The 24,700-nt window shown below is 43.6% G+C and overlaps 1 protein-coding gene across 1 annotated transcript in view; it reads right to left on the reverse strand.

Moving 5' to 3' along the window:
- Positions 1 to 24,700, reverse strand: part of CCNY (cyclin Y) — a 148,339-nt gene that overhangs the window by 26,178 nt on the left and 97,461 nt on the right. Inside the window, exons 4-5 of the mRNA XM_060248121.1 lie at positions 11,676 to 11,776; positions 5,074 to 5,109 (exon numbers count right to left, since the gene is read on the reverse strand). Coding sequence (XP_060104104.1) covers positions 5,074 to 5,109; positions 11,676 to 11,776 — 137 coding nt within the window. The remainder of the gene's footprint in view (positions 1 to 5,073; positions 5,110 to 11,675; positions 11,777 to 24,700) is intronic.

The following is a 24,700-nucleotide window of genomic DNA, read 5'->3' on the forward strand; positions in this document are numbered from 1 at the left end:
TGTTTCCTATACAGAAGTGAAGGAACCAATGATGCAATGGAAGGATCGGGATATGTAGGTATGCTTCTGTTAGATCCAATGACATGAGGAACTCCCCTGGTTGAAGCGCCTCAGTAATCATCCTGAGAGTCTCCATACGAAAGTGTCGTAGTTGTATGAACCTGTTGAGAAACTTGAGGGCGAGTATTGCTCTCCAGTCCCCGTTTTTCTTGGGGACCGTGAAGAAGATGGAGTATACCTCTTGACCCCTCTGGCTCACTGGGACAGCTTCGATGGCCAAAATTTCGAGTAAATGTTTTATAGCTCTGTCCGTTATGGCCCTTTTGATGGAACTGTGTCGGAGAGGGGACACTAAAAAACGTTCCGGTGGAATTCTTTTGAATTCTATGGCATAACCTTGTGAGACTATTTCTAATGTCCAGCAATCTGCCTTGGATTCTATCCAGGTCTTTTGGAAATGATGTAGTCGTCCCCCCACTGGAATCGAAAGGTAGTCATGCCTTGTTGGGCTTGGACTCTTTGTCCTGTTTGTCTGATCGGTCCATGTTTTGTCTGGAGAATCTGGAATTGTTGAATTCCTTTCTGAAAGGTTGTCTGGGTTGATTCCAGGTTGACTTTCTGTTGTCACGTCTAGAACTAGCCAGTGTGTGTGAGGAACGAAAGGGATGCGAGGAAAAACCCCTCTGATCTGAACAGCGAATGTTTTGGGGCATGGTCTTTTTCTTATCTTTAGTTTCTGCTAATATTTTACCTAACGAGCTGCCAAATAATTTCTCTCCTTGGAACGGATAAGAAATCACTATGTTTTGAGTGATTGTCTGCAGGCCATGCCCTGAGCCAAACCTTTCTTCTAGCTACAGCCCCAGAAGCAAACCCCTGGAGCAGAAAGCGAGGACATCTAGGGATGCATCAGAAGAATTCTGCAGCCTTAAGCAACCTAGTGGTCCCGTCCAGAAGTTTTTTTATTATTTTCTGGTAATAACTGGGTAAGCCTTCTGTCCCAAACTATCGCTGCTCTGGATATTATAGAAGCTGCTGCACAGGCCTTTACTGCCATGGCAACTGCCTCATGGGATCTTTTTAGTGTTAAGTCAATTTTTCTATCCCAATTGTCTTTGAGTGAACCGTGGCCATCCTCAGATACCAATCCTGGTGACTGAAGTGCTGTTACTGGGGCGTCCACCATTGGTACCTGCAACATTTCATTTGCAAACCCGAGTAGCTCATATAACTTCTTGACAAAACCTGGAAATTGCCTATTAGAATTAGGCTTCACTCATTCAGCCTTAAGCTGTCTCTCAAAGAACTGGGGAAAGGGAAACACCTTTGGTGGACAACCCTGGAAAAAAGTCCCTATCCCCGGTAGTCTTATTCCTAGGATTAGTCTCTGAGTTAGAGGCATCCTCCTCAGAAGAAGGATCTTGAAGGGCTAGGGCTGCCATAACTCTAGCTAATAGATACTGGTGGTCATCAGATTTAAAGAAACGAACAGACTGTTCTGGAACACTGACATCCTCCACCTCCTCATCAGAGATAAAATCCCCCTGATCTTTGAACTGTGACTCAGAATCAGAGACCGCCTCACCTGATTCTTCCCCTGTAAGTCTATATTCTGGAGTCTGTTTTCTGGCTGCTTTAGTTGGCCAGTTGCCCTCTTTTGTACACAGCTGTAAGGGGCGGCGTGGCGGAAGAGGAGGAGGGGAAGGGAATCTGGACCCCACTGAACTTGTACCCATGGTCTCTAGCTGGCACACATTAAAAAATCTCAGCCCTAATACACTGCTGCAGCATGTGCATAAATTCCCTAGGGAAGGGCCCTTTAAGACTCTGTACGTTACCAGACTGTTGATTCTGCTCTGCATCATTTACGGAGGCTTGACCCGACAGGGACTGCCCTCCCGACGTGTCTCCCGCCCGGGGGTTATCCACCGGAGCAACAGCCATGGCTTGGGACTCATGGCGTCTCTCCGTCATTGTTCGCGCCAAAAAATCGCCCCTAAAATGGCCACCGTCGTTAGCGACACGCTGTGAAGGAGGAGACTCTGTCGCGCCCGTTGGTGAGGCTGAACGCTTCTGCCCGCAGTGAACTGAGCCACCACTGTGGGAACCGTTGCCAGGAACCGAAACAAGCTGGGAAGACATGTCGGTGCCGGTTTCTTCCTCCACGGCTTCAGCTTGAGAGGCGGGAGCAGGTGCATCCTCCAGGAAGCCATCCCTGAAGCAATCCATTTGCGCCTTTGCGATAACGCAGCTAAGTGGTTGTTTTAAAGAAGCCGTTGTAGCGCTGTTCTCTCATTCCCGTTCTAGAAGTAAAGTACTGGACTGGAGGGAACAGAATAATAAGTGTAGGTCAAAGGAAGAAATTAAGGAAAAAAGGTAAGTGTTTGAGTAAGGTTGGTAGAGGAAGGAAATAGGAAGAAAAGTATGCTAGAAAGAATGAAGCTATGGAGATAAGCTCTAATAGTTGCTCTCCCTCTAGAAGCAGGAAAGAAACTGAAGCGATGGGTGTTCCAGTGCCACAGGAAGAGGAAGCAGATTTTAGTCCTGACTCCCTGACACGAAGGTGAGAAACACCCAAGATGTCCTCCGACTCAGAGGGAAAATGTGCCATCTACAAAAAGGAACTGAGAAAATATATCCTTGGAACATCTGTAAAACTTTCAAAAGCAAAGGGTAAACAGACCACTGAGATGAAAAGCCATGAAGATCTTCTGTCATGGCTCAAACAAGGCCAGACTGTTCCTTCATGTATTTACTTCTTCACTTATGCATTTAGGCTTACAGCCCATTTTATCCAGCAGAAGGCTCGAGGCATATGACAACACTTCTTTCTAGTTCTCGCACATGTTCACACTTATGAGTTACATCAGTGCTGGTTTTGGTTCACAGGCAGGGAAGCTAAAGTCAAGGGACCATGCCTTGCTCAAAGCTTTCCACTGAATTTACAGATGCATTATGATGTCTTGATAAACCATGGCTTGCAAACTGCACTTTCAGCAGAAACCGCAGATAGTTATGATGTCTGAATGCAGACAACCCAACAAACCAGGGTTTCTTGGTTGGTAACAAAGAGGGATTTGCAAACGAGGGTTTGTAAATGGCTTGTTAACAACAGTTTGAACTAAATGTGGCTTGTAGTAGTATCTGAGATGCAGCACCATCCTTTGCAGCAGCCAGGTCACTAAGACGGAAGTATAAGAAAGATAATAGGGCAAGAAAGAGGTAAGGCAAGAAGCAAACAAACTGGGACTTAGGCACCTATTTGCACTTAGTAAACTAAGCAGAGTTTGCTTACACAAACCACAGTTTATCACTAAGTCTGAAAGTTTGTTAGAACATGAACTCCCATGTTATTTACTTCACAGATTTTGAAAAGAGGAAAGTGCAGTTTGTTCCACTATATTACATGGCTCCTTCCAGGGCTTTTTTTTTTTGTACAAAAAGCCCAGCAGGAACTCATTTGCATATTACAGCACACCCCCTGATGTCAAGCCAGCTGGAACTGCATTCCTGTGCGTTCCTGCTCAAAAAAAAATTGCCCTGGCTTCTTCATTCATGGACAGCAGTATCATCCAAAGGCAAAAACTACAAAGACCTCAGTAACAAGCGCCTTATTGTTTTAATGGAAGCAGCATAACATTCAACTTTCTGACGTTAAACAACAGGTTTTTGAACTGCTTATTCCCTTTTATTCCACGGAAAATATATATTTAAAAGATGCAGCCAAGCCACTCGTTTTGTATTTCAAGCTACTGGTGAAGCTTCTACAAAAAAGAGCAAAGAACAGTTCCTTGCAAGGCACAGCAGAGGGCGCATGTATAACATGTTATGCACAGAAGGTTCTTGCAGCAACTGCCACTAGATCCCTTTACTGTTTTGGTTGCAAAGGAAGGAAAACAGTGGTCTGGTTGCCAAAGCGTTCGGTTCTCCACCCCCAAGCCCCTCCTGGGTTATAAAAGCTTGTGTTGGGTTTTGTAATACCTTAGAGGTTAAGCAGGTATAACACATTATCAGTATAAATGAGGCAAGAGAATTTTAAGGGGCTGCTCTTAATTCATCAATGGGCAAGCTAATGCTTTATCGACACACCCATGAAACTGCCTTATACGGAATCAGACCTTAGTCCATCAAGGTCAGTATTGTCCACTCTGACTGGCAGCAGCTTTCCAGGGTCTCAAGCAAAGGTCTTTCACATCATCTATTGTCGAACCTGGGGCCTTCTGCATGTAAAGGAGTGGCTCTTCCACTGAGCCACGGCCCATCTACACAAACAGTAAGTAACTCATCAGAGTTCTGAACAAGATTGCCAGGTTTTAGGAGATGGGAACTGAGAGGTTTTGCAGCTCTGTCCCTTCCCAGTGCTCAACCAATAATATAACCCTCAGCATGAATATTATGAATTTATTTCTAATTGTACTTATATGCCAACTTGCTTCTCAGTTTTATAAAGTTTAAAAAAAACCCTAACTTTATTAAATTTGAGATAAGAATTACACAGACAACAGTCAATACATAAAATTAGTTTATGTAGAGTTGCAGAGGTAAAAAAAAGTATCTCACCAACAACATGTATTTGTTGGCAAAGAGTGATAACATTTCACGTCCTAGAAAAGCAATTTTTATAGCCATCTCTGTAGTTGTGCCCAATCGAGTGGTACAAAGTTCTTGTTTACCCAGTAATCAAGGAAGCGGCACCATTTTTCAATAAAGTTAGGAGTCCAGTCAGGAGACTCCACTACCCTTGATATTTTAAATAAGATGAGAGAGGTGTACTGCTTTGTAGGGAGGGGGTTATTCTTAAAAAGCCCAGCAGGAACTCATTTGCCTATTAGGCCACACGCCCTGGCATTACAATTGTTTCACACAGGAATTTTCTGTAGAAAAAGCCCAGCAGGAACTCATTTTCATATTAGGCCACACCCCCTGACACCAAGCGAGCCAGAACTGCGCTCCTGTGAATTCCTGCTCAAAATAAGCCCTGACTACTGAACACTAAAAACAGGAGAACAGGAGAAGCTAATACCTAATTAATGGGTTAAAAAGGCTTAACTTGCTGCCCCGATGTTTACATACCTGTTTTTGATGTGATAATATATTGCAAGAGCTACGCTGTAAAAAAAAAAAATACAGAGTTAGTGTCTTTGCACATAAATATCTTCTATAAACACTATACAATATTAAGTTCTCAGAAGGGTCAACCAGTGACAAAGAATGGTTTCTCACTGGGAGATGGAATGGGGGGAATCAATAAAACCAGTGGCAACTATTAAGCTGTGGCAAAAAGAGTTGAATGTTATCATCAACAGTTCAGAATAATACACTTTTCCAAAGTTGTACAGGTTTGAAAGGAGGAGATTTTAAAGAATGGGTTTAAAAGGAAGGAAGAAGAGAACTGATTCACAAATGATGGGGGAGAATGGCCCATAAATTGGGAGCAGCAAGGGATGTCAGGAGGAAGAGGACCAAAACTGGATTTATACCCTGCCATTCACTCAGAGACGAATTTCGCACTCACCTTACTCTGCCCTCAGGTTGGTCTTCTCCATGTGGCATCCTCCCGATTTCCCACGTTGCGCCGGGCTGCAGCAAACATTGCGGTTTTCATGCAGCAAACGGAAACCGCTAAAAACCAGTTTCCGTTTGCTGCAGCCCCAGTGCAAATAGTGGGAAATGGGGAGGACGCCTCGCAAAGACCAACGTGAGGGCAAAGTAAGGTGAGTGCGAAATTGGTCTCAGAGCAGCTTACAATCTCCTTCCTTTCCCCTCCCCACAAGAGACACCCTGTGAGGTACGTGGGACTGAGAAAGCACTTTAAGAACTGCTCTTGACAGAACAGCTCTCTGCAGCTGCACAATATGAGTGAGTGACCACCAAAATCATCTACCAAGTAGTAGGGACTAGGATCAACACAGGAGAAAAGGAAATGCAGTGTAGAGCCTGTATTATGCATCAGTCCTGAGCCACACAATTAAGGGCATACAGCAAGAGATGGTCAACCAATGATGGTCAACCAACATGACAGGATTTTGGCAAAGGGATGTCATTCAAGGATGTCAAACTCATAGTTAGATCATAAACACTGGGTGCACTCACACTACAATAAATAATGGGTTTTGCAACTGGATTTTTGCAATTCTTACACAGTGAAGATCCAGTTGCAAAACACATTATTTAGTGTGGTGTGAATGTACCCACTGTCAATGCACCTTGCAGAAAATACTGTCAAGCAAGGAACAGGTAAAACCAGAAGCCAGACAGTATTGAAGTGATGCTATTGTATGTACCTATAAAGTATCTTTCACTTAGTCCCATAGTTTACATGCATCCCGCCATGCTCTTAGCAGTATGAATCACAGTTCAAAGATGTTTCCAGCAAGCTCCCCCTACCATGAATGTCATGATCAGAAGGAAGGACAGAAGGAAACAGCTCAAGAATTTCACCCATGACCAAAGGACAAGCAAAATGGAATAGCAGTGAGAATGGCTTCCAGTGCTGATGGTGAATGAAAAGGGTTAGCAGACGCTGAGACTGACATTAAAGCATAAATAACAGTGAAGCCTCTGCACAGCTTGTGATGAAATCTCAGTGCCAAAACTTAACCATGCCATATTAGGTACTGCTAACTATTCAGAAGTGAAGACATGATCAACACCATTGACTGGGATGCCAAATGATAGACAGGATTAGTTTCCATCTGTGGACAGTTTTCCTATTAAGGGAAACACGCCCCCCCCCCCCAAAAAAAAACCACCATGGAAGTTCCTTCTTTCAGGATCTGATGTCTGAGAAGAGAGAAGCACGACACAGAGAAGCATATTGACTTGAAGCCACTAAGTCCTGAACAGTTTTTGAACTGCAATTGACATAGGGGTCAACAGTGTTATTTTCTGGCTTTCGTCAACTGAATAAACCTGTGATCAGCAGGAGTTGATTTAGAGGGCAATTGATCCCTCTAGTTTGTTGCTTTCTGAATCAATATTTAGGTGGAACACGGTTAGTGATTGGACAGCAAAGCAAAAGGGAAATAGCCCAACTCCCACACTCAATACATATTTATAAGTCTCCAAACAGCAAGAAAGATTTAAAAAGTACTAACAAACATTCTTAGTCACCTTCTAGGGGACAATCTGCACAGGTTCTACAGCTGAAGAGGTAATGCTCGATCACAGAAGTTGGTACGTAACATAAGTAACCAAGACAACAGCTGTGGTATTTCAGTGCTGAGAGCCTGCATGAATTTTGAAAGTTCTGTGTAAAGACAGAGATCTTCCAAAGGACTGTGTTATCTGGAGATCATTCTTAATAGAGGGCTATTCCAGTAGTGGTTTCTTTTAACTTCTCAAGCCTTTGAAATATTGAAATATTTCCAAAAGAATTAAAAGAAGGGCAAATAGCAGCCTATGAGGGAAAAGCAATAATTCTGTGGAAGATGTTGTGAGGAAGTTACTCCCAATGCTGTTTCTTATTTCAAGTCCAGAGATATTTAAAGCACGAGGTGTGGGAGGAAAAAAAATCACCTCTGGGAATAAAACAAGGACAAATGTCCTTACAGCTGATACTCAGAAATGAAAGTCTGAGCTCAGAACAGAAAAGGGAGACTAAACCTGAAAAAAAAAAATCCTGAGAATATTCAGGAAGCTTCTGTGTTCAAGAAAAGACTGACTGAGAAGCTACATTTCCCTTCCCTTCTGGGCCTGCGTACAAAGGCAAAGTTCTATCTCTGCAGAGGGAATTTGGGTATCAACTTTTTGGATAGAGCTCCAGAATATTCCAAAGCACTTCTATACAAGTACATAACCTATATGAGGGACTGCAGAGACCATGAAAAAGAAAGGGAACCTTACTGCCGGTGTTTCTGAAAATTTATCAGTGAAAGCTATTGGCCTTATTTTGACAGACTTTCCATTAATGCATCACATATAAATAAATGAATTAACTAGAGGGGCTAGAAGTTCTCTTCAGAACTTTTATAAGAAAACCACTGTCTCTGTAATGTGTCACGAGCAGACATGTGGTACTTATGCTATAATTTTTCTTCCATATGACATCAAAGGCCTTGTGGAGGAAATCACATTTTAAAAAAAAGAACTGGAAAGAAAAACCAATTATGCAGGACTCTTCTGGATGCTCACATCATCTCTATGAAGGATGGTTCTGGCACAGGGATGCCATGGTGGTGGCAAGAGTGAACTACAACTTTTCTGAAAGTATGAGAAAAATTATTAGAAATCTGAATGCAGAAGCAGTGCCTCACTAGGGAGTGGGGGATTTGTTTCTTTATGCTAAACTTACACTGGGCACATTCAATAGCAATTTTATATAAGGAACAGAGGCATAACAGTGCTCAAAATAGGTGACCGAACACAGGCTCCCTATCTCTTGTGAAACTAGTCTTTAAACTAGTTGTTTAAGAAGGGGAGGAGGTATACTTCAGACTCTCTGCCTCCAGGAAGCCAGAAAGCCAGTGTGGCATAGTGCTTAAGAGTGGTGGACTCTAATCTGGAGGACCCGGTTTGTTTCCCCACTCCTTCTCCACATGAAGCCAGCTGGGTGACCTTGGACCACTCACAATTCTCTCTGAACTCTCTCAGCCCCCCCCCCCCCCAGGGTGCCTGTTGTGTGGAGAGGAGGGGAAGGTGATTGTAAGCTGCTTCCAGGCTCCTTAGGGTAGAGAAAAGCGGGGTATAAAAACCTACTCTTCTTTTTCTTCCAGAAGGCTGTGGCCCCCACTCTCTGCCACGTCGCTTGTAGCTATGTGCCTGGTTAAGAACGGCTGTTGGTTTCCAATTGGGCATCACTGTATTTTCTCTATCCAGATTTTACAATCCCAAGAAGGATCCTTTCTTTAATTGGCTGCCTTCCCACCTCTCTGCACCCCACCCCTTGCAGCTAGCTCCAGCTGGACACGCTCCCTTTATCCATCAAAACGCCTTGCAAGAACAAGTCCTTGTTGCCTCAGACAGAATCATCCTAAAAAGAGTTACACCATTCTAATGCCACTGATTTTGATCGATTTCGATGGATGTAACTGGCTCAGGATGGCACTGACAGTCTATTATAATCCACCCCTGTTTTCCATAAAGTTCCTTGGTGAGACTTTGGGCCACTCACCCTTTCTCAGTAGAATCTACCTACCAGGGTTTCATTCCGGGTATACGCTTTTGTATGCATGCACAAAGTGGGCATGCACATGAAAACTTACACCCAGAATAAAACTGATCTTGAAGGTGCCACTGGCCTCAAACTTGTTCTAAAGGAAATTATATTAATAAATGAAATAAGTCGCTGGGCATTGCTGCCATCTTGTGCCATCCACAGTACATCTTGGGCAATTCTCCTTCTCAATCAGGTGAGCCAAGCACTGGGGATATTTCCCCCTTTCTGGACCCCACCTCTCACATGTAGAGTGAGAAGACAGAAGATTATTAATGCAGGCTTGGAAAACCAGGAAAAAACTAAATTTCATGAGAAAGCAGACTAAGTTTTCTCATTCCAGTGCAGTTAAAAATGATAATCAGCACAAAACTGGGGGGAGGGGGAAGATGCAAAAAATTACTGTAACAACAGATTTCTGAATCTGGACTGGGCAATTCTACAAGAAGTTAAGGAACAAAAAAAAAAAAAACGGTGTTTTCTAAATTAATCCAGAAAATGTAGTCTTAACAGGCAACAAATCAGCACACGATAAAGAGTGAACATTTTCAGATTTATCCAGGCACAAAGAGGTTTGTTATGAATTACAAACTGCTAACAGCAGGAAACTAAAACAAAAAACAAAAACAACCAACTATTGCTTCTGTTCTTCCCAGAAATAAAAGCAATACATCGTATGGAAGAGTTTTAAGTGCTATCCTGCATTATCAATAAGCCAAAAACAACAGGACTGTTATTGACAGCTGCCTAGGCAGTAATGCCCATCTGCTTGAAGAACACACGGGTATGCATTATGTTACTGTCAGGTTCACACCGCTTAAAAGTTTTTTCTCAGTTGAACTAGACATGGCTACTTTTCTGTCTCAAAGAAAACAACCAGTTTCACCATTTTAAAGGAGAAAAACAAAATTCCTATACTTGCAAGACAACCACAATTTTGACATCAAAAGTTCAGAAAAGTAAACCAGCAACATGATAATCATGATCAAGTATGTTATTCAAAACAAAGATTAGCCAGCCTCCCAGGGACATATCGGAAAACCTCAAACTCACTTTGAGGCATATAAAAGACGGCAGACAACAATAAAGGCAGATAGGTTTTAGCTAAGCTGGAACCATATTGATGTGACTATGGTGCCCTATATCATAGAATGTTGCCTACATTAACATAACCAAATTTTCTTCTACCATACTATGGAATTTCTAGTACATTCCTCCTCCAAGTAATCCCTCTAAAATAGTTCTTCTAAATATTTGTTCAAATCTGTATTTCAAGGAACCATTACCTCAGCAGCTCCACCCAGCTGCCACCTTACAGAATTTGTCTTCACATTCTTCTTTTTATCTATCACCTGGGAGAACATAAACTTTGTCTTTGTCAAAAAGATCAAGGTAGTCCCCCTGTGCAAGCACCAGTCGTTTCCGATTCTGGGGTGACGTCACATCACGTTTACATGGCACACTTTTTACCAGGTGGTTTGCCATTGCCTTCCCCAGTCATCTACACTCCCCGCACAGCAAGCTGGGTACTCATTTTATCAACCTTGAAAGGACCTCCTAGAACCATCAAGTCTTTTGTCATATTAGCCCATCCACATTTACATAGCTTCAGGATACATTTTTGGGTTATAAATACATCCCATTTTTGTCATGATCTGTGTTCTGCTGCCCACAAAGAGCACCCCTACTAATGTCAGGTATCCTCTGTGTAGAGCACTGGTTGTTCTACATGCACCCCTCCTTTTGTTCATCTTCAGGCTGAACCATTCTCCAAGATCTTGTATAGTATTACCCCATTTCTCATATCCCTATCTCACCTACTCCTCTCTTTGTTTCTCTATCTTGTGTGCAAGCCACCCCACTGACATATGTGTATGTTTAGATTTTATTGGGTTTTTTAATAAATAACCCCCCCCTCCAATTTTATTTGACTACTTGGCCTGGTTATTAGCTCTAATAAGAGAGTCTTACTCTCTCCGTAAACATAATTAAAGGATCCTGCTTTGCCCCACCCCTTGCTACGCTCTGCCTTTTTAAGCTAATTTCCCCCAAATAAGGATCAGAGGCAATAATTAATCATTCTATCAGGGGCAACAAGAAGGAACATTGTTTGGTGTGGAAAAGCCACTTTTTCTATATAACCAGGGTCCTGTTACTTTACCCCTGGGAAGCAAAGGAAATGAACTGTGCAGTAGCTGTTCTTGTGCTGCTACCATAATAATATAAGGTGGGGGCCTTATATATAAAGCTCTCAAAAATCCAAGATGGTACTCCAAAAAGAAGCCAGAGAAAGGCACAGTCTACCTCCTTCCTCCTCCCACCCATCCTTCCACAAATAACCAGAATCATTCCTCTGGTTCTGATCTATGAAAGCTCACATTACATCTGTCATCTGCAAATTCCTATGCCAAATGAAAAAAAAAAATCACAGCAGACCTGAGAATTTAATTCCTCCTCCTCTCCTGCTTTTGCAAAGTAACAGTTCAATACACGTCTTTGAGAGAAATAATTCAGTACCCACCATTTAATTGTATATTTGAGGTTGGGCTGACTGACTGTGCTGTCATCCAGGAAAATAGTGGAACAGGAACTGTATTTCCTTCTCAGTTGACCTGGAGGATGCTAGAAAACAACATACAAGAAGAACAATAGTAGTCACATAATACGAAGGGTATTTCCTCCTCCTCTACAGAGCACAATGAGGTAAACAGTCCCTAAGCTGCTATACACACATGCAGGCACATACACAGCATTCAGGATAATGGGGGTTATGGAAGGATGAAATGTAGAGATCCCAGGTATCCTGTGAATTGTACAGAAATCAACACTTTGCTACTGGCTCAAACACAAAGAAGAATTCAAAGATATTAGCAGCTACAATACATTTGGACCCAGCTTATTCTTAAAAGGGCAGAAATTTCAGACAGGAAGATGTATGTGAAAAGTAGTAAACAGAATGCGCATGCCACACTCTCATTCTCAAACATGGGACTACTAAGGGAAGTTATTTTCTTCAGATGTTACTGGTCAATATCGAAGCTCCCTCTACCAGACAAAAGAAAGGACAAAGGAGCACTTAAAACCAATAGAAATAGAGTTTGTCCACAAAAGGAATGTTTTCTTAAGTCAGGCCATTCCCCCCCCCCCTCCCTTGATCCAAAGTCGACCAAAAAAATACCCCACAGCACATTTTCAACAAGTCCCTGATTTTTGTATTGCTTTTCTCTGGTTTTCCCATTTCTTCTGTTATAGAGAAGCCTATGAAAGAGAACTAAACTATGTCCAACGTATATCAACTCTCTCCACCCCAAGTGCTCCGTATGCAGTTGGCCTACTATGAGTGTCAGCAGCACTTCTTTCACTGTCTCCATTCCCACCTCAAATTAACAACTAAGAGAAATAGTGCTAAATCACTGCAATGTTCAAAGACCACAAATATGCCATTGGCAACGTACAACCCAGGATCAACAAGAAGAAGATGAAGAGGAAACTGGAATTAGGGATGGGCATGATGAACCCAAAAATTTTGCTTTGGGGTGGTTCCTGAACAGAGCCAAAAAATGTCCAAACCCAACTGGCCAGGTCAGAACCTCCTTTCTCCCTGCCATGGGAGGAAGTGAAATGGGATGCTGAAGTGGCTGGCAGCCATTTAAACCCATCAGTTTCGGTCTCCCCTCCTTGCTTTGAAACAGGAGGAAGTGAAACAGACCACCGAAATGGCTCACATTCATTTAAACCTAACAGGTGAGCTTTGGATCCCTGCCACTCGGCTGTTAGGTTTAAATTGCTCAAACAGCCAAATTGAACAGGACAAAAGTCTAGGAAATGTTCAAGAAAGGCACTTTCCCTGAACATAAGTTTGGAGGCTCCGAACTGGGCCAGGTTCATGCCAGGTTTTAGCTTATGAACCAGTTCATGCCAATCCCTAGCAGGTATATAAAAATGCTCTGAAATGTCTCCAGATGCGGCGATTGCCATAACCAAGATAATGATGAGATGTAACAGTCAAATAGAAGTGCCTGAAATGAACTCAGCCTGCGAAGTCGAGCACCAATCAAGCGCCAAAGCAATCATAGGTTGGTGTGAAAATGTTGTAAAAATATATTATTTGGTATTAAAGAAGGAAATGACTCAGGTGATTTATAACTTCTGTCACACCATCTGTCACTTCACATACTTCCATGTAACTAAGTCTTCGGGCACATTTCATAACCGCCCTGCTCACTCCTCAGAGAAGGAAACAGAGGGGAAGCTGATAAAAATCACTGAACTCCAACATCAAAGCAAAGCAGCCTGTCTGAAACTGCCTTGTATACGACATCTAGCGGGTATTGTTTACTTCAGATTGATGATGGCTCTCCAAGGACTCCAGCAGAGGTCTTTTCAAACCGTGCCACACAAAACCTTGGATTTTAAGAATTCATGGTCTCTCTGTCACTGAGCTGGGAGCCCTCTCAGAATGTACAGCTCCATGCTCCCAAACACAGGGTGAGAACTATCAGTCTTCTTTCTGCTCTGCAAGAAAGCCCATGTTTGTCACACTTTCTGAACGGATTTCTCTGCCCTTCTGGGGCCAGCACCAAAGCCAATGCCAATAAACTGGAGAATATACATACATTTTTCAGGCACTATTACATGCATTTGTACTAAATAGCATGTGATTTAAAAATGTCAGTAAAGGTAATCTCTTATTCTTACATGGCTGCTCTTCTGCTGTATTTTAATGAAATTTTATATTTTGCCTAAAGTAAGTAACTTCAGAGAACAGAGGAGAGCGTAGGATAAATGCTTAATTAAATAATCTTCCTGCAAATGTAGAATATGTAGTTTCCTGTTCAAATCCATCAGTGACTTTAGAAGAGGAACAGAAGAGGATACCTCTGACCCATCCTAACATGCATACAACTATTACGAATTCAAAGCAGTAGCTCTTCTTAAGCCAGCTTTTTCCCAGACAGGTTGAGATGCAGGACAGTGAGTTTCTGGTGAACTCCTATGAATGCAGAGTAGTATCAGCAAGAGCTCCCTGTCAGGGTGCATTTAACCCACCCGAGGCTTGATGTGAGAGAGGAGGTAGACTTATACCCCACCTTCTCACTGAATCAGAGTCTCAGAGCGGCTTACAATCTCTTTTATCTTCTTCCCCCACAACAGACACCCCATGAGGTGGGTGGGGCTGAGAGAGCTCCCGCAGAAGCTGCCCTTTCAAGGACAACTCCTGCAAGAACTATGGCTGACCCAAGGCCATTCCAAAAGCCGCAAGTGGAAGAGTGGGGAATCTAACCTGGTTCTCCCAGATAAGAGTCCACACGCTTTACCACTACACCAAACTGGACCACATGGCTCAGGACTCCCGCCAATACACAAACACACACTCCCATCTGGTACTCTCCTTATAGTCTGAGAACTACAAATTTATCTTGGGATTCACAGGGAAATTTTTTTCATGGAATGAACAACACCGAAACTAAGGCTTATATTAGCATTTATTTCTGACTCCTCTGCACGGTGCTCTGAAAGTACAGCACCTCTGAACTGTTCTTTCTACATAGCTTTTAAAGAACATATTGGAAGTTATTTGTATTTGGGAAAAATGAGAATAGTACTGCTGCTGAAATACAGTAGACCTCATATATCCTGCTAGTGGATACGCTTGTCACCTACTGAAACCCAAAGTGTTTCCCAAAGATTCCAAAGTAATGGTGCGTTCATACTACACTAAATAACGTGTTTTGCATCCAGATTTTTTACTGTGTAAGAATAGCAAAAATCCAGGTGTAAAACACATTATTTAGTGTAGCGTAAAGGAATCATAAATGTCAGCAACAAACCACCTGCTGTTTGATTCATACCACTGTGGAACTTTTCAGACAACTGCTATTCCGAGATGTTTAAACTTTCACATCTTCCTTTTCCCCCTTTCCAGCTTGCCAGAGACCTTTAATAACCCTTCCCAAGAAAAAGGCAGACATTCCTTGGATGGGTTCTGTCAACCAAAGCAACTCCAAGGCACTTCACCCAGTTTCTGGGAAGGATTCTGGTTGATACTTGCTGGGCTCAGTGATCTGCTGGACTGATGAACCACTGTTTTTAATCACTTGTGATCAGGGGTTGTTTTGTAGGAAAATAGGTGGTGGAGCTCATTAGCATATGCCACACACACCCCAGCCAAAAGCAACCCAACGCATGAAAGGAGAGCCCCGGGAGAGTGAGGCCTGCATGGCCTGGCTAGAGATTCAGCCAGCCCAAGCAGGCCTTGCTCACCTGGGGCTCTCCTGGGCTGCCCCTCACAAGTCAAAAGGCCAGCAAGCCACCCGCCACCCAAAATCACGTAAGAAGTGGAGAAAGGGTGGCGTGGGCTTCTCCAGGGGTTAATGAAGGCTGCTGGGGGGCGTGGCAAAGCCCCTGGTGGCTGACTGGCTGCCCACTCTCCTAATCCAGGGATTGTTATGCAGCTGCACCTACTATTCAATGGATTAGGTAGGTGGGGAGGAGAAGGGGGAACCCTCAAAAAGGTTCAGGAGCTGTGCTCCTGCGGAATCTGAGGCCTGCTTGTGATTAAAAAAAGCAGTGAAAACTTCCCCAGCAACACAGGAACCAATGAGAAGGATGCTCTAAAGCTGAGTGCTGGGAAAGGGAAATTAAGAGTTTGACACTTGGAGTTCTAGTTATTTAAGGCTGGATGTTGGGAGTGAAAAGGGTTTTTGAAGGGCAAGTTTAACAGGAGTATGGCTTAATGATCTTTGGTCAAGTTCTCATGTGTGGGTAACTAAGTGTAATAAGGTGTTAGAATATACCAGCAGGGTTTGCTGAGCCTAGCGTAGGCCAGTCACAGCAGAATGCTGTATTTATATGAAGTAAACCTTCCCAAGAAGGGTTTTCTTTCCTTGGCATGCAGTTTAAAATCTGAAATCCCACACCGCTTTGTTGATTGTTAATATTTATCTCAGCTTGTATTTTTTTTCTTTTAAACAAGCATTCTTTTTGTTTATTGAAGAGTAAATCATCTTACTCCCTGTCAGTTTGCTTCATAACTCAGCAGTCACAAGCTGGGGGGGGGGGGGGGGGGGCGGGGCAGGGGACTATATCCAGGGCGACGGTACTATTTCCTTGAACCTCTTTTTCCCCTCAGGAAATTCCCACAGGGAACCAGCACATCAGATTTTTATTGATTCTTTAGAACTGAGGACTTCACTTGAAGCTGACTCAAAATCCACTGGGCTTAAAAAATCGGGAGGATATAAATCCTTTAAAATGTTATTACTTTTAAAGGGCTCCTGGGAAGACTAATTCAGTTGACATCTCCCCCTTTCCCATTTTTCTTTAGATTCTCAAGATTCAAACCCAACCTGAACTGCTCCATTAGCTTCAAAAGGCACTCTGCAGACACATCCTGAAACAACTAGAGAACTCACAAGGACTTAATGGGACAACTTACTTTCTGGGACAACTTATTTCGCCCCCCCCCCCCCAAAAAAAGAACATTTTCTCTTTCCCTTCCCTCTACCATTTCCCATAGTGTCTTTCCTTTCCCACCCAACCTTTATATGCCCCCCTTCAATGTTCAGCTTTCCTTCATTTCCTCCCCTCCAGCATCCTCCCCCACTGACCTAACTACTCTTTTCATTCCATCCCCAGCTTCTCTTTTACCCCCCTTTCCCTGCTTCCCTACCTCTTTCCATCCTATGCCCTTTTCAGACTCTCCCTCCTCTTCTGCAAAGTTCTGCAATATTGCTGTGGCTGCATAGCAACCCCCAAAATGGCTGAGAATGGAATTTTGCCAGATTGTGGTAGGCATTGACTTCACACCTATCATTTGGGAGGTTTTAACCACCACCACCACCACCACCCAAAAAAGTTCCGTTTGATATTTCACATTTTTCTGTAAGCCTAGGAATTTATCAGGTTTGTAAAGAAATCTCTCCTGTCCGTCTCTTGTCCCACTGTGTGGTGTTTTTAATACACAACTTGGTTTACAATTAGATCTAATTGTGGTAGAAGCAGAGCTTCCAGTTCAGCTCATGTTTTTTGGACAGCTGCTGAGGACAAGTGTAATGTTGCTTACTTTAAAGCAGGCTGCATCGTGTTAACGTATCTTTTTAAGAAAATGCCAGCATACAATACTGTAGAAGTTGCCTTGGAATTCAGAACTCCTGTTTGAAAGAAAAACATCTAATCTCCAAATTACATCCACAGAATTTCCCTTCTACAGTCATCAGCTTGAATGTTTCTGGGCAACATTCTCATAATGCATTTGCATGAAAATGTATTGCAGCACGAAGGGTGAGAGAGTCATCCTATGACAGAAAGGAATAAGGAACAAACATTTGTCTGACCAAGTTCCGGTTCTAACTTCTCACAAATTAGGCTCTGTTCAGGAAATACTTTGGTAGTAAAGAGAACTGTCAACTTGGTAAGAGCCTTGGGTGAACATTAGCAATGTTGTCAAGGTTGAACTTTAGGGCAGAAATTCAAGGTCCCATCCCATGAGCTGGGCATTCTTTTGTTGTTTTTGTTCAGTCGCACAGTCGAGTCTGTCTCTTTGAGACTCCATGGACAAAGTCACGCCAGGCCCTCCTGTGTTCTACCATCCTCTGAAGTCTGCTAGAATTCGTGTTAGTTGTCCAGCCATCTCATCTTTTGCCATCCCCTTCTTCTTTTGCCTTCTGTCTTTCCCAGCATCAGGATCTTCTCCAGTGAGTGCTCGCTTCTCATTTGGTGGCCAAAGTATTTGAGCTTCAGCTTCAGCATCTGACCTTCCAGGAAACAGTCAGGGTTGATTTCCCTTAGGACTGACTGATTTGATCTTACAGTCCAAGGGACTCTCAATATTCTTCTCCAGCACCACAGCTCAAAAGCATCTATTCTTCTGCACTCAGCCTTCCTTATGGTCCAACTCTCACAGTCATACATTACTACTGGGAATACCATAACTTTGACTATACAGACTTCCCTCCAAAAGCAGGCTGCAGCTTAATGTTTGGAGTATACACGCTACCAACTAAAAGAGGCCTCCCTCATAAGACCATGAAGCAGCAAATAAATGCATTTCATTTATTTGAGGATATACTCTCTCCAAGTTTGAAAAGAGAAGAGTGCAGAGCAGTGTTCCCTCTGAGTTAGTGTGAGTTAGCTCACAGGTTTTTAGCCTTTGGCTCACACATTTTTGTTTTAGCTCAGGAAAAATTGCCACAGAGCAAGCTAATTTATGCAGCAGCTCACAATTTTAATGCCAGTAGCTCATAAAGTAGAATTTTTTGCTCCCAAGACTCCACAGCTTAGAGGGAATATTGGTGCAGAGTCCAGTAAATCCAATGGTCAAATGACTTTAGCGAAGCAAAGGCTTTGGCTGCTGGGATGAATGCTTGGCTCTGACCATGCTGAGTAGAAGCAAATCAGTAAACTCGGTTAAGAAGCCAGCAAAGCAATTCTTACAGAGGGTTTATCTGGCCTAAACCCACTGAAATCAGTGGGCTTAGATTTAACTGACCCTGCACAGAATCGCACTGTAACTCCTTCACCTCCAGGCATCGATGAGCACTTCCTAATTTTTGTAGGGCAGTAAAAGAAGCCAGGGAGACAAGCAAGAGCCCAGACCTCTTTCCAGGTTGATAGTTCTCCAGAAGCTATACCATCTGAGCAGACCACGATGGCTGCCGACAGCAATATGGAGCAACAGGTGGAGAAAATGAACAGGTGGTATTCCCTGAGTGTCCCGCCCAGCCCGGGCAGGGACTGCGCGGAGGAGACCCCCCGGCGCCTGCCAGCCGCTCCAAGCCCCCGGCATCGCCCCAAGAGCCCCCCCCACCCCTCCAAGCCCCTGTGGAGGCCCCACCCCTCACCTCGACTGACGGGGCGAAAGCAGCCACCCGAGCGACGCCTCCCAGACGGCGAGCCCGGCTTCGAGTCCGTGAGGTCTGGCCGGGGCAAGACGCCGGAGAGCAAGAGGGAGAGCCATTCAGCTCGTCGCAGCACGAGACGCTCCCTTGCAGCACGCCGCTGAGGGCTGGGACGCCTGAGGCACGCCCAGTCAGCCCGGCCCCGACGCACCTCTCCTGGGCGTCTGGGGCTTTGAAGGGGGGAGGAGCCAGAGAGGGGCAGGTCCTGGGAGGGGGGAGGATGGGTCGGGAAGCATAAAAGGAGGGAGGGAGGAGGTCGCTGAGGAGAGCTGGCTGATGCGCAAAGAGGCTGCCTCGCGCGAGAGAGGGACAGGAGCCATAGCACAGCCAGGAGGGAACGGGGGCCTGCGGTGAAGTAACCCAGTGCCCACCCCCCTGTTTCTGAGACCTCCGGGGAACGCCCCAGAGTGCCCGGGTGGGGCAACGGCGACGCCGGGGGACCGGGAGGGGCACCAAAGACCTGACACTGAGAGTCAAGTTGCATTATCCAGAAACTGAAATAAAGCTCTTGCTTGGAAAACCGTTCCTCCCCCCACATTTGAAGAGCACTGAAATCAAAGGGAAAAACTAGAAATCAAAGTCCTTAAATTTCTGCCTGGAGACTTTGTTGTCTGAAGCTTTAAGGAAACACTAGGACTGTATTAGGCACGCAATCTCAGCCCTGCCTTCTTTGTGAACTTCCAAACCCTTGCTGGTTGGTTTTGTTGCTTCTGATATTTTATTCAGGGGGAAACAGGTTGTAAAGGAGGAACTCTAATCTTCAGTCAAACGATTCTTATCGAAACCAAAACAGCACAAAAGAAATGGAGAGGGAAAATGTACAACTTCAAAAGTACTTGCAATACAGTGATCTGTTGATTCACTGCTATGAAACCTGCAATTTTATTCTATATGTTAATAAGATTTACTTTTGAAAGACGAAATACTGGAAACTGAGTAGCTCAGGATGGCAACACAGCAAGTCAACAGGTAAGTTGAAAAAGCAAAAAAAAAGATGAAAGGCTTGGGAGACCAAACCACCAGCAGTGAACCGAGATCAGACATTTCAAATGCAAAACAGCTCAGTGGATATATCCATAAGATGTCAAACTGCAGCACAGTTCCCAAACATGATCTACTTTATTCAGTGAGACAGCACAGTTCTTGTGAAATCATTCAGTAATATGTTGTTCTGTGCTGTAGGAACTAGGCACAGCCAGAAAGTCTTGATCAGACCTGTACATGGACTCAGGTTCATGGAGAAGAGTTCTTTCTCATTTCGGCATTCATTACACTCAGGGGATGAAGGTCCATACCCTGCCAAGCTGGGCAGCAACCCAAGAAAATGCAGGCTCTCCTACTTTCCCTTCATGTGCCACCCAACACAAGATAGCAGTGGGGCTGCAGCCCAGTGGTAGAACATGTACTTCCCCTGAAGAAGTCCTAGGTTCAATATCCCACATCTCCAATTAAAAAGATCATGTAGAAGAAGAAGATGATGATACTGGATGTATATTCCGCCCTCCACTCAGAGTGGCTCACAATCTCCTTTATCTTCCTCCCCCACAACAAACACTCTGTGAGGTAGGTGGGGCTGAGAGACTGTCTCAGAAGCTGCCCTTTCAAGGACAAGCTCTGCGATAGCTATGGCTGACCCAAGACCACTCCAGCAGGTGCAAGTGGAGAAGTGGGGAATCAAACCTGGTTCTCCCAGACAAGAGTCCGCACGCTTAACCACTACACCAAACTGGCTCTCACCAAACTGACTTCCTGGAGAGCTGCAGCCAATCACAATAGGTAATACTGACCATGATTTATCAATGGCCAGGCTTCAATATAAGGGCAGCTTCACAAGTAATTTAGCTTGGCAGCTTGATTTGAAGGATACACCTCTCATCTTGGAGCCCTCATCTAAGTTGCTGCCATTATCACCGTGACAGAAGTAAGGTATGGAGGTGGGCCCAGGCAACCATATCTGCATGACTACATTTCATCTTCACCACAGCATTAACATCCTCTAATCAACCTTGACTAAAACAAGATGAACCACACTTTTCATACATGATTGTGTGGCAAAGCTGTGATATAGTTACCCTAGTTAATGCAATAGCATTTACTTTTTAAAAAATTGTACAGGTTAATCTGGATGCAGGAAATGCATACCATAACATGGTTTTAACTTATTTATCATTGGAATAATCAAAGCAATTCAGCACACATGCACAGACTCACACCCAAAGAACAGCTGAGGGATAATTTGGGAGCATGGCCAGGAAGAGGACTACCCCAAAGTTCAAAAAGTATAAACAGCATAATGTCTGTCATTTTAACTAGGCCAAAGGATTCACCTGTCGGGGAAGGGGTATGAAAATGAACACTTCCCTTTCAAAGGCCAACAAGCTGACAGCTTCTTTTAGTCGGTGAAGGGGGCTTGCTTGTGTTTTCAAAAGGCTAACATCTCTCTATCTTTTTACAGCTTGACTGAGTTCAGAGAAAGAAAGAACAAGGATAAAACACAGATTACAAGCAGCAGCAAGTACATGGGTAAGAAGCATTTCACAAGGACCTATTGTCAGCTCTGTATGAAACGAAAATGGAGGTCACCTCTGACACTTCAATGGATGTGAGAAAAAACATGATCCACTAATACAATATGATTTCAAAAAAAATATCTCTCAGATTCTTTGCTTCCAAAATCTTTTGCCAGATAACATCAGAGTACATGGGGAAACTGCATACTGTCCTATTAAAAAAGTCACCTTGTAATACATACAAGGTGGGGCTTCCTTCCTTTTCCTAATAGGAAAGTGATAGATGACTCGAGTTGATTGATGTGCCATAAGAACATCCATTACGTCAGTCAACAGAAATTCTTACATTATGTGGATTAAGCTAAAGGGTTGTGACATGTCACGAAAATTATACCTATATTTGGGTTAAAAAGGAACCATTTTCTGAGTGAGCAGGAAAAAACCCAACTGGAGCAAAATCAGCCATTAGAAAAGAGTTTGACCTAGAAGCCAGCCCTGTGCAGCTACAGAGTTGCTATACAGACAGTCATTAGGCTATTCTGCATACAAAGTTGTATTCTGGCGTGGGGAGTGGTAAAAAACGGAGCAAGGCAAGAACTGGAAAGCATTTTTACCATTTTGAATGATAATAATGGTATTAATAAACAACAAGCAGCATTTACAGAGTGTATACTATGGGGGTGGGGTGGAAATGCTTATATATTCATAAGGAAGCCACTGAAATGTCTACCTTTTTGTTTCACTGTGTCTTGTATTTAATGCCACTAGTACTAAGAAAAAGGAGGTTTGTCCCCCAGCTTTAAAATTTTCCTATTTACTATTTATTTACTTTATTTATACACTGCCTTTCTCCCTAATGGAGCCCCAAAGCAACTTACATCATTCTCTCCTCCTTCACAACAGCCCTGTGAGGTAGGTTAGGCTGAGAGAAAGTGTGACTGGCCCAGGGTGACCCAGCGAGCTTCCATGGCAGAGCAGGAATTCGAAAACGGGTCTCCCAAATCCTAGTCCAACATTCTAACCACTATAACACACAGGCTTTTAACTTTTGTTTATGAGCTTTTAAAAGCCTGAGGAGTTCGTATTCTGAGTAACAAGATGTATGCTATTTGCAAGGTTGGGTGGATTTGTTCATTAGGACAATTCACCGTCAATACACATTAAACTCTTCCTCAAATAGACCGGCAGAAAAATACATATAATACCGCTACAAAAACTCTAAAGCTAACCACAAAAGTCACTGTTTTCTATAAAGTGATACCGATGCCAAGAACTTTGAAATTTAGTTAGCTAATTAAGTGGATAATAGCTGTGCTGTTAATAGCAACACTGTATTAGTTTTGACAGCAAAACTTTCTAAGGCATAAGCTATCTAAAGCCGCTTTGTACTCAGGACAGACCAGCCTGGAATTTTCAGCTAGGAATTATTTCATCTTCACGTTTTCTATGGGAAACATATCTGATTTACATTTATTTATTTAAGGCATTTACACTGCTGCCCTGCCCTGCCCTGGATGGCCCAGGCTAGCCCAATCTTGTCAGTGTGAGCCCTGGTTAGTATTTGGATGGGAAACCAGCAAGGAGTTCCAGGGTCGCTGTGCAGAGGAAGGCAATGGCAGATCACCACTGAACATCTCTTGCCTTGGAAAGCCTATAGGATTGTCATAAGCTAACTGTGACTTGACAGCATTTTACACACGAGCACACACTCTTCCTCCGCTTCTCTGCAATCTCTTGAAGATGTGTGGTTTATGCCATACCTCCACAGTTGCCACACTGCTCCAGCAATGTGTGTGTATATTTTGAGTCCACACAGTTAGATCAGGTAGAGGGGGTTATGTAACAATGCTGGCAATGGCCTGAGGCAATACCACCACACATGTTGGTCTGGCCTAACACTGTTGATTGTAGCATGCAGCAAAATGGGAGGCATGAGCAACAAATCTTCCTAAATTACATCCAAGTAAACCAAAAGCATAATATTCGTAACCCATGCCTTAGCCAGAGCAAACTTCCAAGTATCCAGTAATATTATACCATGTAAGTTATCAATGCCCAAGAAAGCCACCAGTTAGGAACAAAATCAAAGGAACACTCCTGCAGCACCCAAAAGACTTCAGCAGGATTTACTCCTTTGTAGCAGTTCTCATGACTACACTTTAACAAACCTCCTGTAGAATAAGCTTTTCTGGACATGAACATACTTTACCAGACGCAGCAAGTTAACCTTCAGTCAGCAAGACTGTGTTCCCCTACCACCACTGAACACACACACAGAACAGAGGCACACATCAACAGTCCAAGCAACCAAAACAACCACTTAGTGTGCCAAATTGGTAGAGGACAGCACTCAGGAAGAAGCAAAAGGCGCATATTGTTGACAATCCCCAGATCTGCACTAATGCCACCAGTTTCAATAGGACTGCAAAGCGTCTCCACAGCCCCGCTTGGAGCTGGCACAGGAGGAAGTCACATATGCCACTGCTGTCCGGGTCCATTTAGAACAGCAACATGTATTCAGCCAAGTCTGAAACAGAGAGATGGCAAGGAAAACTGTGAACAGTTGAGTTCACAGGTTTGATCTGGAGATGTTTCTGTGCTTAACTGTAAAGCAGACAAACATACAACCGGATAGATAACAAACAGAAAGCTTAAGTAACGCTATGGCAATCAGCACTGGCCAGTACTTATTTAGGTAACAAACCATTTCTAAAAATAAAATTTCACCCATTTCCTTAAAACCAGGAGTGAGTAGCCACTCTGACAGGCATTCTACAAGGAGGAAAAGCCCTGAATTCAGTGTTCAGCCACTGAACACAAGATAGATGCACCAACTGCTCAACAAAAGATAGTATTCTCTTTATTATCGATTAGTTTTACACTGGTAACGCTACACCAGTAATCCCCAACATGATGCCCATGAACACCATGGTGCCTGTTGATGTGTTTCTTGGTCCCACTTGTGCTTACTCCCAAAGCATCTCATCATCAAAGCAAAGACCCCATCCTGTCTTGAATCCATCTCGCCAAAGCAGGATGGACTTCAGGAATTCCCAGATAGCATCACCGTTGCATCTGCAGAGCGCACTCATTGAGAAATTGCTGTTTCCATGATCGGAAGAGGCTTGGGCTGGAGC

The sequence above is a fragment of the Heteronotia binoei genome, chromosome 10 (genome assembly GCF_032191835.1).
Source record: "Heteronotia binoei isolate CCM8104 ecotype False Entrance Well chromosome 10, APGP_CSIRO_Hbin_v1, whole genome shotgun sequence".
In the NCBI taxonomy this organism is placed as follows: domain Eukaryota; kingdom Metazoa; phylum Chordata; class Lepidosauria; order Squamata; family Gekkonidae; genus Heteronotia; species Heteronotia binoei.